Genomic DNA, 15,829 nt, shown 5'->3' on the forward strand with positions numbered 1-15,829 from the left:
GACCCGCGCCTGCGCCGCGGCGGCGGACCTCGGCCTCGACGCGCTCGTCGAGTCGGCCTGCCGCGCGCCCGAGGACTTCAGCGCCATCGCGACGCTCTTCCGCGCGCGCGGGTACGCCGTGCTCGTCGCGCTGCTGGCCGTGCCCGAAGGCTTGAGCCGCCTCGGCATCCTGGCGCGCTACTACGGCCGCCTGCCCGAGGCCGGCTCGCGGGGCCTGCCGCCGCGGCTCACGCCCCGGCGCATCCACGAGCTGAGCTACCGCGGGCTCGAGAGCGCGGCCGCCTTCGTCGACGCCTCGGGCGCCGTCGACGCCGTCGTCGTCGTGCGCAGGGGCAACCTCGTCGGCCACGCCAACGCGCGGCGGCGCGGGGACGCCGGCCGCGGCTGGGAGCGGGAGCCGGCGGGCGTGGCGGCGGCGCTGGCGGCCGAGAGGAGGAGGCCCCTGACGGCGGAGGAGAGGCGGGCGTTCGACGCCGACGTGGAGCGCCTGCGGGGCCTGGTGCCGGCGGAGCAGGCCGGGGAGCTCGATGAGATTCGGGCGCTGATGGAGAGCAGTCAGGTGCCCGAGGCAGAGTATGAGCCTCTTGTACCGCTTGACTGCAACGAGTTTCTGCAGAGATGGGATGGAGAATGCGCCACATCATGAGCCTCGACTCGATCCTTGACAGTCCCTCATAGACTGCCTTGTGTTGTACTTTATGGCATGGAATAAGTAAGGATTATGGTCAACAAATTCGTTTCTTGAGCTTTGACATCGTGGTAGCGGTACAACATTGTATGTACAAGGATTGTGCCCTTACAAAGCATCAAGTCGTCTCGACTCACAGCTAACTAACACCAGCATAAGACGCATAGCAGGCAAGAAGGCGATCAAGGGCATCACAATCCGCTCTGAGCTCGACTCTTGACCAGCTATCTACAGAGCTTCTTTAATCTCACCTTGGTCTCAGGGCGGTCACTCTCCAAGAGAACTCACAAAATGGTGTTCCATTTACAAACTTCCAATTTGCTACCTCAAGCACTGTCAACAAGGTTGACAGCCTCCTCTGGAAATACAAATGACACTTAGAATGCAGACCGTTACTGCAGGAGGGCCAGGCTGAGGCCGGTAGCCACCTTCCTCTCAATAGTGAATTTGACCCGATCCAAGACGCCAAAGGGCGACGAACGTAATGACAGAACAGAAAGACCCAGAAATACCAAACTGATGGGTTGATTTGACCGACATATACCGTAAGCAAAAGCGCATCCAACCAACTCCGATGTATGATGACCTGCCGCCCCTAATGATGATGAAGAGAGAAAAGAGAATAAAATGCTGATCATGTCCGGGTGTCATCCATGCGATACGCAAAATCCGTGTGCGCACCTGTCAACTCCGGCTCGAGAGCAGGAAGGCAAAGCAAAGCAAAGCGAGAAGAGGTAATAAAGATATGAACTAGAAGTCAGCCGCGGGGCTCCAGAAAATCGTATAACGCGAATGATGCAGTGTCGTAATTCGTAGTAGTAGGTAGAGGCCGCACTATGACGCGTGAGAAGGGACACTGCGAGGTGTCACGTCGCCGCTGCGCCTGCGAACCATCCCTTGTTGGGGGTTGTGTGCTTTGGAAGCGCTCGAGATGATCTGCAGCTTCTTACGCACCATGCCCAAGCGGGAAGTAATCATTTGGATGACTAGTAACGGAAATCAGCACTACCGTATTGGATGCACGATGTCAATGTGTAAAGTGCACACATACCTTTTTGCACAGCCTGTTGATCGTCGACATTGATCTCACTAGGACTCTCGTCCCTGGCCTGTGCCTTCTCCTCCTTGGCCCCAGACACTCGTCTCCTGGGCACGTCATCATCATTGTCGAGAACTGCCTCGAGCATTCGGATGGCGGTAACATATGATATCTCACATCCGGGCAAATCATCATTGGCAATTTCGTTGATAGCCGCAGCACGGCTCATCTCGAGAGCTCGATCGTACATGAGCTTCTCGGCGCTGATGCCAGGAGTGAGATGGACGCCATCGGCCCCCGAGTTGCCGATACTGCCGCTCTGCTCGGTGAAGTGGTTACTAGGATGGCTCGGATGGTCTTGTGGGAGACGTTTCTGCGCCTCGACCAGCTTCAACCGAACGACCTCGGCCTTCTCCAACACTTCGTTGAAACGGGACCGAATCCACTGGACAGCTGAATTGATCCTCAGGACCAAGTTCTGCGTGTTTGTCGAATCCCTTGTGGAGGCATGGGCGATGTTGCTCGTGTCCCCACGAGTTTTGCGGGACCACCACATGCTAGCAATGTCCATAGACTTGGCCAGCAGTGACAGAGCCTTAACGTAAAGTACTAGTGCCTCTTCCGACAGCGAGACAATAGCTTCCACAGTCAAAACATCCTCCTCATCGGACGAGGCTTTCTCTGCAGGAACGCCCCCCAGACCATAGTCCATCGAGGGTGCCAAAGGTACAAGTTGCTTGTATTTCACCTCCGCGAAGCCATACACCACATCGCTACGCGTGGCATAGTCTTCGATGCACTGTGTCACACGGGCATCCTCGTCGATGGGGGTTCCTTGTTTGCCATCCCCAATGAGTCCAGCTGGGGATGCCGGGGTCGGATAAGCTGGGAAGGGGCTGTACAGCTGAGGAGGTGAAGGTCCTTTACCGATCAAGGATGCTGGATATTTGACACCAAGGAGGCGGAGGCTCGCATCGTGGATGGCTTTGGTGATGAATGAAGCGGTGGAACCTGGACTGGCAGATAGAGACGGCTTGTGCTCATGAGATTGTCTGGACGAGCCTTGGGCGATCTGCATTGCGCGTGAAGGGGCAGCGGGAACTGCGCCGGTCACAGACGTAGGGTTACCTTGCTGAGTTGCACGACGAACCATCTGGCCAGATTTGGGTGAGAGGGATGTGTTTTGACCACCGAGCCGAGGGTTTGCCGCCATCTCGTCCGCAAATGCGTTCACCTCTACATGCTTCTTTTCGACCACCACGTAATCACGCTCGAAGGCAACCTCCTGGGCTGCCTTTTCTTGCTCGTCTGATGCTGCTGTACCCTGCTGACCTTTGCTTCGACGACTAGCCGACTCGTTCACTAGGGACGAAGGCGGCGAGGGGTTCTCTGGAACTGAGCGTTTGGCGATGTTTGACACCCGCGACTTCCGCTCGTCGTAGAGTGCCGGACGATTCGGGGCGGATGTTGATGATTGCGCAGGCGGTCGCCGGATACCCAGCCCTTCTGCTGCAGCTTCTTGCCTGGGTGAGTAGCTCAGTCGAGCAAGTGCATCTCCACCTTGAGGAGCCTCGCTAGACGCCGTTCTCGATGTCCTGTCGTGGGGTGACGAGCCCGATACTTCTCGGGCGGGGTCATTCTCGGAGGCGTAACGCCGCGAAGACTGCCTGCGAGGAAGATATGAAGGCTCGTCTGATCGGGTACCAGCCCGCAAGTCGCGAGAACTGCGCCGACTAGATGGCAGACTGGGCATTGTTTCTGGTTGCGGTTGCGGTTGCGGTTGCGGTTGCGGTTCTGGTAGATCGTCTTCTACCAATCCGGGGATCGGGCCTGTGACGACGGGATGAGCAAAGAGGTTCTCGAAGCTCAAGCGTTCGACGGGATTCCGCTTGAGCAATTGCCTGATTAGTGCCTTCATTTCCGCAGTAATGGCAGTCTCTCTGGGAAACTTGATTGTGTCGTTTGCCGCTTCAATTTTCCGCAACAGCTCAACGTGATTGCTTGCACGGAACGGTGGCCGGCCTGTGACCATCTCATAAAGCACGGTGCCGACAGACCACAGGTCTGCCTTGGCATCATAGCGCTCATAACGTAGTATTTCGGGTGCCATGTACAGGGGTGAGCCGCAGAGGGTGTCCGCAAGCGACGTTGATGGTAACACGCGTGCGAATCCAAAGTCGGCAAGTTTGAGCATGGGTAATGACTGGAGGCCAGCGACAGGTATCAACGAGTCGCGGCTCGCAGTCAGGATGGGGCGAGCTGATTTGTGAGATTCCCTGTATTGCGGGGAGGGGAGAAGAAGAAGATTCTGGGGCTTGACATCCCGGTGGACGAAGTTCTTCTCTCTGAGGAACTGCAAAGCACTGGCCAACTGCTTGAGAAAGTGCCGGATGACAACCTCGTTCAGGCCAGAATTTGGCACGTTGGGGTATTTTCGGGCCATCTCATGCGTGGCAGGGTTGGTGACCAGCTTTTCCCTCTTCTTGATGAAAAGCGACAGATCACCAAGCTCGCAATATTCCATGATGAGGTTGATATGGGTGGGAGACTCCAGGCAGTCATGCAGGGCAACAATGTGAGGATGCCGGAGCTCTTTGAGGATCTGGATCTCTCCATAGAGGTTCTCCTTGAGCTTTTTGTTCAGGCGCCCGAGGTCAACAGACTTGATCGCAACCGCAGCACCAGAAACCTGACCAGGCGATGGCTGTCAGCTCATGATTTCTAGATGGTTTGAATCGGTGTCCCCTGGCGTCGCCAAAACAACCAAGCGACACTGATGCTACCAGCCCGTATGACAAGGGCAAACACAGCGAGGGTAGGACAGGATACAAATCGCTCTGAGGAGTGTGCTCACCTTGTCTTTGCCCATATACACATTGGCAAAACTGCCCTTTCCGATCTCGGCACCGATTACGAACTGACCACAGGAGTCATCGCGGGGCCTGCCCCGTCGAGAGGAACTGGACGAGGACGCCATCTTCCCGATTGTTGTTGTCAAGTGTCAGGAAGCGCAGCAGGAGGGTCGAGCCCGATGGGCTTATGAGCTGAGGAGCACGGGTGACGCTGGCTCTATCGTCATGTACACATTCGGTTCACATGGGGGGTTGGGTTGGCTGGTGTCTTGCGGTGACTGCAAAGGTGTTGCACAAGGCAGATGTCAGTGAGAAGTGGGAACGGGGCGAGGTCGAGGGCCGACGTTGGTGCGCGCGCGACGGTGAATGTGGGATTGGTTGACGAGTGGGTGGTCCAAGAGGTTGACGGGGACGGTGGAGCTCGCACAGCCGGAGATCCTGGTGTAAGAGAAGCGAACGGGAAAGGACCCGGTGAAGCAAATCCGGCGCTTGATGGAGGGACGATGTAGAGAGGCAGCAAGAGGAGAAAGGAGGCGGGGAAGCTGTCGTCAAGAGCTGGAGGCGTCGATGGCGGCCTGAGGAGCAAGGACGATCGGAGGAGCTTGGAGAGCGTGTTGTGCGGTGCTTGAGGCCGGGGTCTGGTACGAGGAGGCAAGATGCCTGAGGTTAGTCTGGGGTAACGAAGCGCACAAGGCGGTAGGAGGAGGGCGACAAGAAGCTGCCACGGCAACTCATGGCAGTCGCGGCGATCGGAAAAAGGGTTGAGGATAAGAGATGCGTACCAGACGGTTGCGAAGGAAGGACCACAGAGGTACACAAGAGACAGGCCGATGTAGCTGGGCGAGGTGGGAGGTACCGTTGCATACAAGATAAGGTGTGGTAGGCGATCCAAGTACAACCGAATGACTCAGATAAGACCTGGGGTGGAAGCAGGAGGGTGTACGGGGCGAGGTAGGTAAGGTAGATTGGATGCAGCAGTTATCGATGCAGCGCCAGCCTGGATAGGATGTAAGAGGGTGTCATAACACAATAGGTGCGGATGGGGCAACCTTAAGCTTCCGGATTAGGAGGTTTAGTTACTGGGCACGAAGCGCGACTGCAAAGAGGCAGAGGCAGAGGTAGGGCGGTGGAGAGATACCTTAGGAAGAGAGAGAGAGAGAGAGAGAGAGAGAGAGAGATAGGGCCAAACAGAAAGGAAGAATGGTGTGTGGTGTTGGCGAGAGAAGAGAAGAAGAAAAAAAGGGAGGGAGATAGAACGCCGGACAGCGACGACGACGACGATGAGTAAAGACAGGGCGCGCCGGATCAACGAGCAACGCTTCAGTGCGCCTGGCTCTTGATTGCGTGAATCACTTGCGGATGACAAGAAGATGGGCTCGTGATGTGATGGGCGTGGTCCATGCACCCAAATAGAGGTACCCAGGCATTTGCTAGCGGGCTCGTGGTCTCTGGCAAGTACCTTCTCATGCTAGCTCCAAACTGCTCCCTCCCCCCATGCAGGTCCCGGTCGAGGCAGATCAGTGGGCATCAGTTGGACTGGCGCGGCCTGCGGTGACCTACGGCGGCCTGCAGTGGGCTCCAGGGCAGCTGGCGGGATCCATCCATGGATGGATGGGGGCTTCGGCTCATGCTTTCCAGGCGGTCAAATGCATGGTTTGGTCACAATGACACGCTGGATCATGTTGGCCCGCTGGCCGCAGCAGGGTACTTGCAAGATACCTCGGGCGCCTGGATCCACCCTTACCCAGAAACCCAGCGACGGATCCTGCGGTCACTGTCCCGTATCGCCTACTAGCGCCAGCAGGACCGACAAGGCCAGGCGCCAGTTGCGATAAGGCGTGAGCGATAACACCATCCCCCAGACTCGCTCCTTCTCAGGGTTCACTGCGTAGTTAGTGCGTACCCACTGTTTTCTCTGTTCTCTCGTCCATCACCGCCCGATACCGCCTGACAAATTGCGCTCCGCTTTGCAAGCATGCAGTTATAAGAGTCAGAGAACAACAGCGATGGTTCTGGAAGCAAAGCAGCCAGGGTTCCCATCGAGAATCCGATGAATCAGAGATTTGTTTCATCCAGCTGCCTGACTGTGCCGTCACGACCAGCAATCCGCTTCGGTCGCCGCTCAAGAGATAGGTACTCGAGCGACAGTGCTACCCGTCCGCAAACAGCAGGACTCGGTGAGATCACGATGAGCGAGGTGGGCAGCTCGAGTCAGTACAAAGTAGAGACACACCATCCTCTCTCGCCCACACACACACCAGACCTCAGTGTCCCCTTGGCTCTCACACCATCGACGCTGTGGTCCGCCGTGGCCCCCCGCTCGTTTTGGGCTCTGAGCTGTCCATGACACCCTTATTACAGTCGTCGTCGAGTGCTTGTACTAGCTTGTTGAGACGCACTGGGCTCCGGGACCGCGCGAGAGCGAGAGCAGTCCAGTCACCCTGCGGGCACTGTCGTCAATATCCGCAATCATGTCGGTATTTCTCCCAGCATCAACCCTGTCTGCCCTGTCTGATATCGGCCGGCCCTTGTATCATGCAGCTCCCGTCGATCCACGCTGCACTGATTCACAAACAGGCTTTAATGCCATCTCTGACTCGTCTGGTCAGCCATGCTTTCTCCGGGCCATGATATGCTTTTGGTTGTTCTTTTTGCCCTCCCGTTCGTTCCTCTACAATGTACACATCGCATAGGTAGGTCCACAGCAGGCAAGACGCCGGTAGCATTGCTGTCGTCTTCCTCGGCAAGGGAGACAGATCGCCTCCTCTCCCTGCGACAGGAACGTCCCGGCTGTTCTAGCGCAGCATAGCTACTCCCGTACGAAGGAGCTTCTTCGAACCCCTGCTGCTCCTGGGGTTCACAGATCGTGCATGTGGGCTACTCCCGTTCTGGAACACCAAAGTCATAGGCAGTAGCCAGAGCCATGCGGCTACCCATCGCCGGTTGCCCAGCGCAGGACCAAACATTGATGTCTGCCTCATACGGTCGAGGGAAAGTCATCTTACCGCCTTGCTCTTCTCATTCCGCTCGGCCAAGGGCACAACAGGGAAACCTGCCGGCGGCAGCCGGGGAATACGCAATCGGCGTGTACGTACCTTGAGTTGCATGCGCTGTGCAGCACCGATATCCACCGGGTTGCCCACTTGGAGCCACCCCGAATCGGTCGCTGCCGTCACGCCATGCGTGGACTAGCGGATGCGGACCCCATGTTGGCATACGCCCGGCATCTGTAGAGATTGTTTCAAGCAGGGCGCCTATCACGGCGGCGAGAAGCAGGAGCAGTGTGTCCAGCCTGCTCCAACCAACTGATCAGGTCTATGATCCCGCCGTTGTGCTGTGCTGCTGAACAACCACCAATGCCTCCCGAGACAGCCGAATACGGAATACCCAATTTGCTAGAGAGTTCAGCAAGTCGTCCAATTTGGTCATGATGGATGGGATGGGATGAGGGCGGTTCCACTGAATCTGAGACACGAAGGCCCAGGCACATGCATACGTAGAGACATCTGCTAACCTGGAGTATTAAGAAGAGCCATAAAACCCAGGCGGAAGAGCAATCGACCAACCAGTAAACTCACATGCTTTTTGCGTGCATAGGCAACCCTTCCAAGTCATGGACTCCTGGATGAGTCCTGGATGGATGTCCCCCCTCTCCCCCCATGCATCACTTACTAAGTCCTATGCCCGCTGCGCACTGTGAGCAGACCCGACCAACCAAGAGTCCCAAACGAGGCTTGCCGCCTCGTGGAGCTTCATCACCTTTCAGTTTTGCCATGTCGCGCAAGACGGCCACCAGCCAGCTGCCTATGTGTTGTCCGCCCGCCCTCCCGCCCGTCCAACCCTTTGCGTCCAAGAGACACCCCAGAGCATATGCTGTGTAGCCAGCCCATTCTGTCCTATCCAACGTCCTCCCCAGGTTTCAGAGGCCCCTTGTCTGCCTAGACCAGCATCTCACACACCCACCAACCAAAAGAGGCGAACAAACCCCATTGTCCAACAATTCATCTCCAAAGGAGATCCCGGGACCCTGATAGTCCTAGAGATGTCTCGCAGAGGCAGAAAGGCAGGCAGCCTCAAAAGCGGGGGTTGGTTGCCGCCATTGCCCTCGCTCCGCTCCAACCTTTTTGGACCAACCGGCTCCGAGCCTCAGATGCCTCTTTTTTGATTGAAACATCTCCAAACTTTCCCAGTTGACGTGGTCCCGGCCAACAACGCGCAATGGCAACAACCCCTGGTTTTTCTTTTTATGTAAAAGAGGTCCAAAAGGGCGCCTGCCTGCATGCCGCCCATCTCCACTCACCAGCAGCAAGAAGCCGTGCATTGCAGATATCTTTTACAGGGTCCTTTCTCCCCCACCCCCCTGCCTCCCTCCCTCTACGTACCTCTCTGGGCGGGCGAGCAGGGGGACACCAGGGAGGTTGGCTGGATCGAAAAAACTGCCTAATTGACAACCCACCATGCACCGAATCCGCATCACCTGGACGGCCGTGACTGGCTCGGCGTACCTAGGGTATATGTTATGCTGTGGATGTGTGTGTGTGTGTGTGGTATGTGTGGTTCGAGAATGCAACGTAGTTAAACGACCATACAGCATGCAGCTCGTGGCCACGCATCTCCAGTAGATGTGGTTAGCTTCTTCTGACAGATCCGGGCCAGACACAACCTTATGTGGCCCGCCACCCGCCGCTGAGAGCGAGATAGGATGTTTGGGATATCACTACGAGGTGTTAAGCTACGCGGACTGCTGATCACGGTTGTCGAGCGGAGCCACGACACCTGGCGGTTCACAGTGTACCAAGCGATTGGACAATCTTGATGTTTTGAATTTCTTTTCTTCTTCCTTTTTTTTCGTTCCACTCTTATCTACTGAGTGAAGAAAGTCTACGTTGGATGGAAGCTCGAGAGGGACCCATGAAGGCCAAAGGCAGCAAATCTGCCCGGGACCCATGTACTCAAACCTCTCTTCGCAACCCGTAGGTCTTCGACTCATCTGCTATATCCAATAGTGACTCCTAGGCAGCTAGCTACCCGGCGGGTCCCCCGCTTCCCGCGATCAATGCCGGAGCAGGGAGCTGGATCCTTTTCGGTTGCCTGTGACACATCCCACCCGAGCAAACCTCGTTGGGTGGCCTGGTGCGCGCGCCTGGCAACCCCCTCGTCTGGCGCTAGCAGCCCATCCAGGTGCCTGGTCCTGAAAGCGGACGACGGGCCGCTCTCTGGAGCCTGGGGGGACCCCCCCTTGTCTGTGCTGATCTGTCGTCTAATGAGCAGCCTTGGGTGCGTTAGGCAGCTCCCGCAGAGCCTCGCCAATGATGCTGATAGCCTTCTGCAGCTCCTCCTCGGTGATGACCAGGGGAGGGGCGAATCGGATGATGTCCCCGTGAGTGGGCTTGGCCTGTTGTGTCACAGCGTTAGCACATTTGTCATATCTCTTCACGATACCATCAGGCAGACGCCGAGCGGGGTAGGGTAAATGTGTTGTAGTCAAAGACGTACCAGTAGGCCCTTCTCCTTCAGGAGCATGCACAGATCCCAGGCGCTTCGGCCGTTGGTGGCTGACTCGTCGATGACGATGGCGTTGAGAAGGCCCTTGCCGCGGACCAGCTTGATGATGGGCGACTTGAAGTCGGCGATGGAGCCGCGGAAGATCCTGCCCAGCTTCTCGGCGTGCTCCACCAGCTTGTTCTCCTCGACGAGCTCGAGGGCGCGCATCGAGACGGCGCAGCCGAGCGGGTTGCCGCCGTAGGTGGAACCGTGGGTGCCGGGCTCGACGACGAGCATGACCTCCTTGTTGGCGAGGACGGCGCTGACGGGGTACATGCCGCCCGAGATGGCCTTGCCCAGAGTGACCAAGTCGGGCTTGATGCCGGCCCACTCGGAGCAAAGCATGCGGCCGGTGCGGGCGATGCCGGTCTGGATCTCGTCGCAGATGAACAGGACGTTGTGCTTGCGGCACAGGGCCTGGACCTTGCCCAGGTAGTCCTCGTCGGGAACGAAGACGCCGGCCTCGCCCTGGATGGGCTCGCAGATGAAGGCGGCCGTGTTCTTGCCGTGCTCCTCCAGGACCTCCTCGAGATCAGCAATGTTGTTGTACCGGATCAGCTTGCCGTTGGTGGGGTTGTAGGGGCCGACGTTGGGGACGAAGGGGCCGTAGTTGTCCCGGGACTCGGGGTCCATGGACAGAGAGATGGCCAGCATCTTTTTTTTTATGTCGCGATTCAGTCAGCAATGCGCACGATTCCTTCCGCTATGACAGTTTCCAATTGACTTACAGTTCGGCCGTGGAAGTTGCCGCCGACGGAGAAGACGAGAGCCTTGCCCTCGGGGACCTTCTTGACCTTGTACGCCCACTTCCTGGCGACCTTGATCGCCGTCTCGACAGCCTCGGCGCCGGTGTTCATGGGCAGAACCATGTCGTAGCCGAAGACGGAGCGGACCTTCTCGGCCCACATGGGGAAGACGTCGTTGTGGAAGGCACGGGAGCTCAGCGTCGCCCGCGAAGCCTGCTCGGTGAGGGCCTTGACCAGCTCCGGGTTGCAGTGGCCCTGGTTGACGGCGCTGTAGGCGGAGAGGAAGTCGATGTAGTGCTTGCCCTCGGGGTCCCAGACGTTGACGCCCTCGGCGCGGGCAAAGACGACGGGGAGAGGGTGGTAGTTGTGGGCGGCGTACTCGTTCTCGGCGGCAATGGCTCCCTTGGTGGAGGAAGCGTGATACCGCGACGTGGTGGCACTGCCATTCGCAGCGGCGCCGCTGTTGTCGGCGTGGGGGGCCATGATGTCGACTGGCGAGGCGGGATTGAGTCGTCTGAAAGGTGCCGTGGACGGAGAAAGAATCGTGTTTGTCACGACTTGTGGAGAGCAGCGGGTGGTGTTACGATGCCAAGACGCACGAATTGGTACCAACAAAGAGTTATCTTATCTCAGACGCAAAAGAGAGGGGCCAGGAAGTGAGATGTGATTGACAGACAGAGCCTTGTTCCGGTCTGGTGTCTTGAGTATGGCAGAAAGCGAGAGGAAACAGTGTGTATTGGTCAGAGATGTTAGCAGACAGGCTCTTATACGGGCGAAGAAAAGAAGAAAGGAAAACAAGGGCAGAGCGGAGCTTGACACGAGTCGGCTTGCATCGCCCAAGTAGGGCATCGGCGGCGACACGGAGCATGGGCGAAGCCTCCTCCGGACGCCACACTAAACCCCTAAGTGCAAGTGGAAGCGGCCGACCCGGCCCATCGCCAATCGTCCGTCGTCATGTGCGACGGTGAATGCCGAAGGAAAGCGGCACCTCGAGGGGTCCGGTGGGTCGAGATCAAGATCCCGTTATTCAAGGAAAGCACCGTGCCATTGCAGGTTGTGCTTTGCCAAGGGCAGCTTGGGCAGATATCGGCTGATGGGCCTGGTTTCTTGTTCTTGGGTCTCCTGAAGTGTTGAAGTCTAGAGTCCTGGGGGATTCCCCACCGGCTGGCCGGCTGCAGGGAGGGTCAAGGCCAATTTCTGGTTGGGCTACCTACAGTACGAATAATGTTGGCTACGAAATACCGGCAGACATTCAGACAGACAAGAGTGATTGGGGCAGCTTCAGAAGACAGAAACAGATTCTTCTTATGAATGCGAAAAAGAATAGATAGAACAAACAAGCAAGCAAAAGAAGTAAAAGAAAGAGTGTAAAAAAAAAAATAGTACAAAAATTCAAAAAGAAGTTGACAAGAGTGGGATTCGAACCCTACTCAAGTTAGCTACTGGTTGTCTTCTTCACTGTTACTTTTAACGTACCACGAGAGTTTCCCCAGTAGAGTTCGATAAAAGTTTTTAACTTAAATCTACCGCCTTAAACCGCTCGGCCATCTTGCCAATTTAAGCAAGTTCGGGCGCTATTTTATTATATGAAACAGAGCCCCGGAGCCAAGTTCAGGAAAACCTCTAGACGGGTTGCATTCCTGATTCATGTTGTGTGCGACATCCTGATTAGCAAGGCATGGTCGGGAACCGTGATCGCGCTCGACATTTTCAGAAAGGACAGATTGTGTACCACGGGATTGAGAATCTACCTAGGTAGGCACGTCGAAGTCGGATCGCATGGATGAGTGTGCGCCTTCAGATCGTGTATGGCAGGCGTCGCCGAGCTGGCCCCCCACCACGACCACCACTAAATACCACTAAAGGCTTCGTTTAGACCACCTGATTCGGAGCGCTACACGAGCCCACGCCACCTGGATGAGCCTCTTGCGGCTCTGAGGAAGCCCGTACTTCGTAGGTTCTCCGCAGCCTAGCACCTATTTTCCATCTTAGCTGCAGGCAAGCCCTTCTCTCTCGTCGGCAAATTGCCTTCCAGGCTTGGTATTTGTTTGCCGAGATACTTCTGGACTGGAGGACCTGACTACTCCACTGTAGCAACCCCTAGACCGAACCCTTGCAAGGCAACGTATTGTAATTGCCAGCTGGCGGTAGCTAATGCAGGCGGTCGTCATCGCCCACGACAGGCCGTCATTACACGTTGTGAGCGGGCGAGCTTCTAGCAAAGGCTAGCTACGGAGGACGCGATCTAGATCCCCTTGCGGAAACATGATACGTGAGGCCGCGCCGCCATGAGCTCCGAGAAGAAACGTGCCGTGGCGGACAAGACGGGCGAGAAGGCTGGGCTCTCCCCCGAACCCCTGCCCGAGCCGCCAAAGCTCCATCGCGATGTTCTCGCCGCCCAGACCCAAGATATATTCCTCATCTTGCTCATCCTGCGCTTCTGCAACGCGCTGTGTGTCCGCACCTTCTTCCAGCCGGATGAGTTCTTTCAGGCTCTCGAGCCGGCGTGGAACATCGCCTTTGGCCCCGAGAGCGGAGCCTGGCTAACTTGGGTATTTTGACTCCATCTCCAAGTGCAAGACTCGGACAGTGTGCTGACCTGTGTTATAGGAATGGCAGCATCAGCTGCGGTCATCATTGCACCCAGCATTATTCGCTGGCTTTTATGTTGTCGCTGACACCATCGTCAAGTTTCTACTGCCCCCTTTCAGGCCTATCGTCTTGATATGGCTTCCCAAAGTTGTTCAGTCTGTCTTTGCGACTCTGGGTGATTTCTACACATGGAAATTTGCAGACAAGATATTTGGAGAGAACAGCCATGCCTCTTGGGCCACAGTATGCCAGACTTGTGTCCTGAAGCCATAGGGAGAGGCTCGGTTGACTGACATCTTCCCAGCTATGGTTGACAATGCTCAACCCGTGGCAATTTTATTGCTCAACGAGGACGTTCTCCAACTCCCTCGAGACAACTCTGACCGTAATGGCCCTATACCATTGGCCGTGGGAGTTGCTCGGGGACTCCAACGACAAGACTGAAAAGCTAGTTCGTGGCAATACGAGTGCTCAGGGGTAAGCCATGCAGCCACACTATTCTCTTTCCCCGAGTAGTCTGGGACTTGGACAGCTGACAATTTCAGGCTCCGTCTGTCGCTGATCCTTGCGGCCGTAGCAGTCATTCTCCGGCCTACGAACCTGCTCATATGGGGAGCTATCCTCACCTTGACAGTGACGAGGTTGACGCTGGATGGGAGGTCACCGATCGACGGGCCCACCCTCACGTTCCTCTCCAGCGAGATCGTCCTGTGCGGAGCTTGTGTCCTTGGACTGTCTGTCGTATCGGACCGCTTCTACTTTGGCTTCTGGACTTTCCCTCCCTACGAGTTCCTGCGGTTCAACATCTCCAAGGCGCTGGCCGTCTTCTACGGCCGAAACGACTGGCATTACTACCTCTCCCAGGGCATCCCCTTGCTGACGACGACCTTTCTGCCGTTTGCGGTGCTTGGAATTTACAAAGCTACCGTCGGCATGCCGTCGGTGTCTGTCCAGCAGTCCAATACGCTCAAGACGCTCGCCTTTGTCGTCATCTCCATGGTGGGAGCGCTGTCGCTCATCTCGCACAAGGAAGTCCGCTTCATCTACCCGCTCCTGCCCATCCTCCACATCCTCGCCGCGCCCCACGCCATGTCGTTCTTCACGGCGCCGGCACCACCCACTACTACAACCACCGCAGATACAGGCCGCAAAGGCGAACAAGCAGCCGCTACCACCAAACCGTCCTACGGGCGCAAGATCATCCGCAAGCCCCTGCTCTCGCTCCTGCTGCTCGTCAACCTCGCCCTGGCCGGGTACCTCTCCCTCTTGCACCAGCGCGCCCCGCTCACCGTCCTCTCCTTCCTGCGCTCCGAGTACGAGCGCCTGCACCCAGACCACCTGGACCTCATGCCGTCCCGCGCCGCCGACGGCCAGGGAAACTCCCCCCTGTCCGGGCCGCACCCGTCCGCCCTCACCGAGTCATCCACCGAGATCGGCGGCGCAGCAGACGACGACAGCGAAGCTGCCGCCGGGCCCGGGAAGAAGAAGAAAGAGGAGCTCTTCGTGCTGTTCCTCATGCCCTGCCACTCGACCCCCTGGCGCAGCCACCTGGTGTACCCGGGCCTGCGCGCCCGCGCCCTGACCTGCGAGCCCCCGCTGCACACCGAGCCCGGCACGCCCGAGCGCGAGGCCTACCTCGACGAGGCGGACCGGTTCTACCTGCGGCGGCCCTGGGGCCGGCGCTTCCTCGAGGAGGAGATGTGGCCGCGGCTGCCGCGGTCGGCGGCGGGCGATGATGACGACGGCGACGGCAGCGCGTTCGGGCGTGGGGGGGAGGTGCCGCGCTACATCGTCGGGTTCGAGGGCGTGGAGGGCATGCTGACGGAGTACTTTGGCGGGGAGGGGCGGGACCTCGGGGTGCGGCTCACGCGCGTCTGGGAGGGGTGGAACGGGCTTTTCAGCGAGGACTGGAGGAGGAAAGGGTTGATGGTCGTTTGGGATACCGGGGTCTGGGGTAAGGACGTAGACGGAGGGGAGGATCGCTCTGTGTAGATCTCATGTATCTCATCCAGGGGTTTGTCTTGGCTGAGTTCCGGGTATTGGTGGCTAGTGCCGGTCCGTGTCGGGTTTGTGTGTCCGGGGTTTGGGGGGGTTCAAAGGAAAGTGTTGTACGAAAGGCGCGCTTCCAAAAAGAAAAAAAAGACCAGATAGATCCATTTTACAAACTTGTTCTCTTGCATTTGTCTCTTTTTTTCGAGAACTAGATCATGCGGGGATCGTATCGAGATCCGACTCGGCTTCTTCTACCTGCGAGGTATTTCTAACCATTTGATCCAAAACCAAACCCTGACCATCGCTCTCCTTTCCAGACCACCTCCACACGTACATACGCCATCCTTTCGCTTTCTGTTCTTTTTTCTTTTTTCTT

General features: G+C 57.2%; 3 protein-coding genes across 3 annotated transcripts; 1 reads left to right on the forward strand and 2 right to left on the reverse strand.

Moving 5' to 3' along the window:
• On the reverse strand, window positions 1-4,704 carry E0L32_009525 (uncharacterized protein; the record flags this gene model as incomplete). The annotated part of the gene is made up of 4 exons (XM_031144500.1): window positions 1-541; window positions 1,643-1,674; window positions 1,740-4,431; window positions 4,582-4,704. Coding segments are annotated over 4 exons (3,388 nt in total), but the record flags the coding sequence as incomplete, so codon positions are not given.
• Window positions 4,705-9,839: 5,135 nt separating this feature from the next.
• E0L32_009526 (uncharacterized protein) lies at window positions 9,840-11,352 on the reverse strand (the record flags this gene model as incomplete). Its single annotated transcript, XM_031144501.1, has 3 exons — window positions 9,840-9,974; window positions 10,076-10,777; window positions 10,852-11,352. The coding sequence occupies 3 exons, from the start codon at window positions 11,350-11,352 to the stop codon at window positions 9,840-9,842; spliced, it is 1,338 nt and encodes a 445-aa protein (XP_030990658.1).
• Window positions 11,353-13,157: 1,805 nt separating this feature from the next.
• Window positions 13,158-15,453, forward strand: E0L32_009527 (uncharacterized protein; the record flags this gene model as incomplete). The annotated part of the gene is made up of 4 exons (XM_031144502.1): window positions 13,158-13,421; window positions 13,480-13,704; window positions 13,766-13,938; window positions 14,007-15,453. 4 exons carry the CDS (start codon window positions 13,158-13,160, stop codon window positions 15,451-15,453), a joined length of 2,109 nt encoding a protein of 702 aa, XP_030990659.1.
• Between the last annotated feature and the right edge of the window lie 376 nt (window positions 15,454-15,829).

This window comes from Thyridium curvatum (genome assembly GCF_004353045.1).
Source record: "Thyridium curvatum strain D216 chromosome Unknown NODE_70_length_221790_cov_84.609339, whole genome shotgun sequence".
In the NCBI taxonomy this organism is placed as follows: domain Eukaryota; kingdom Fungi; phylum Ascomycota; class Sordariomycetes; order Thyridiales; family Thyridiaceae; genus Thyridium; species Thyridium curvatum.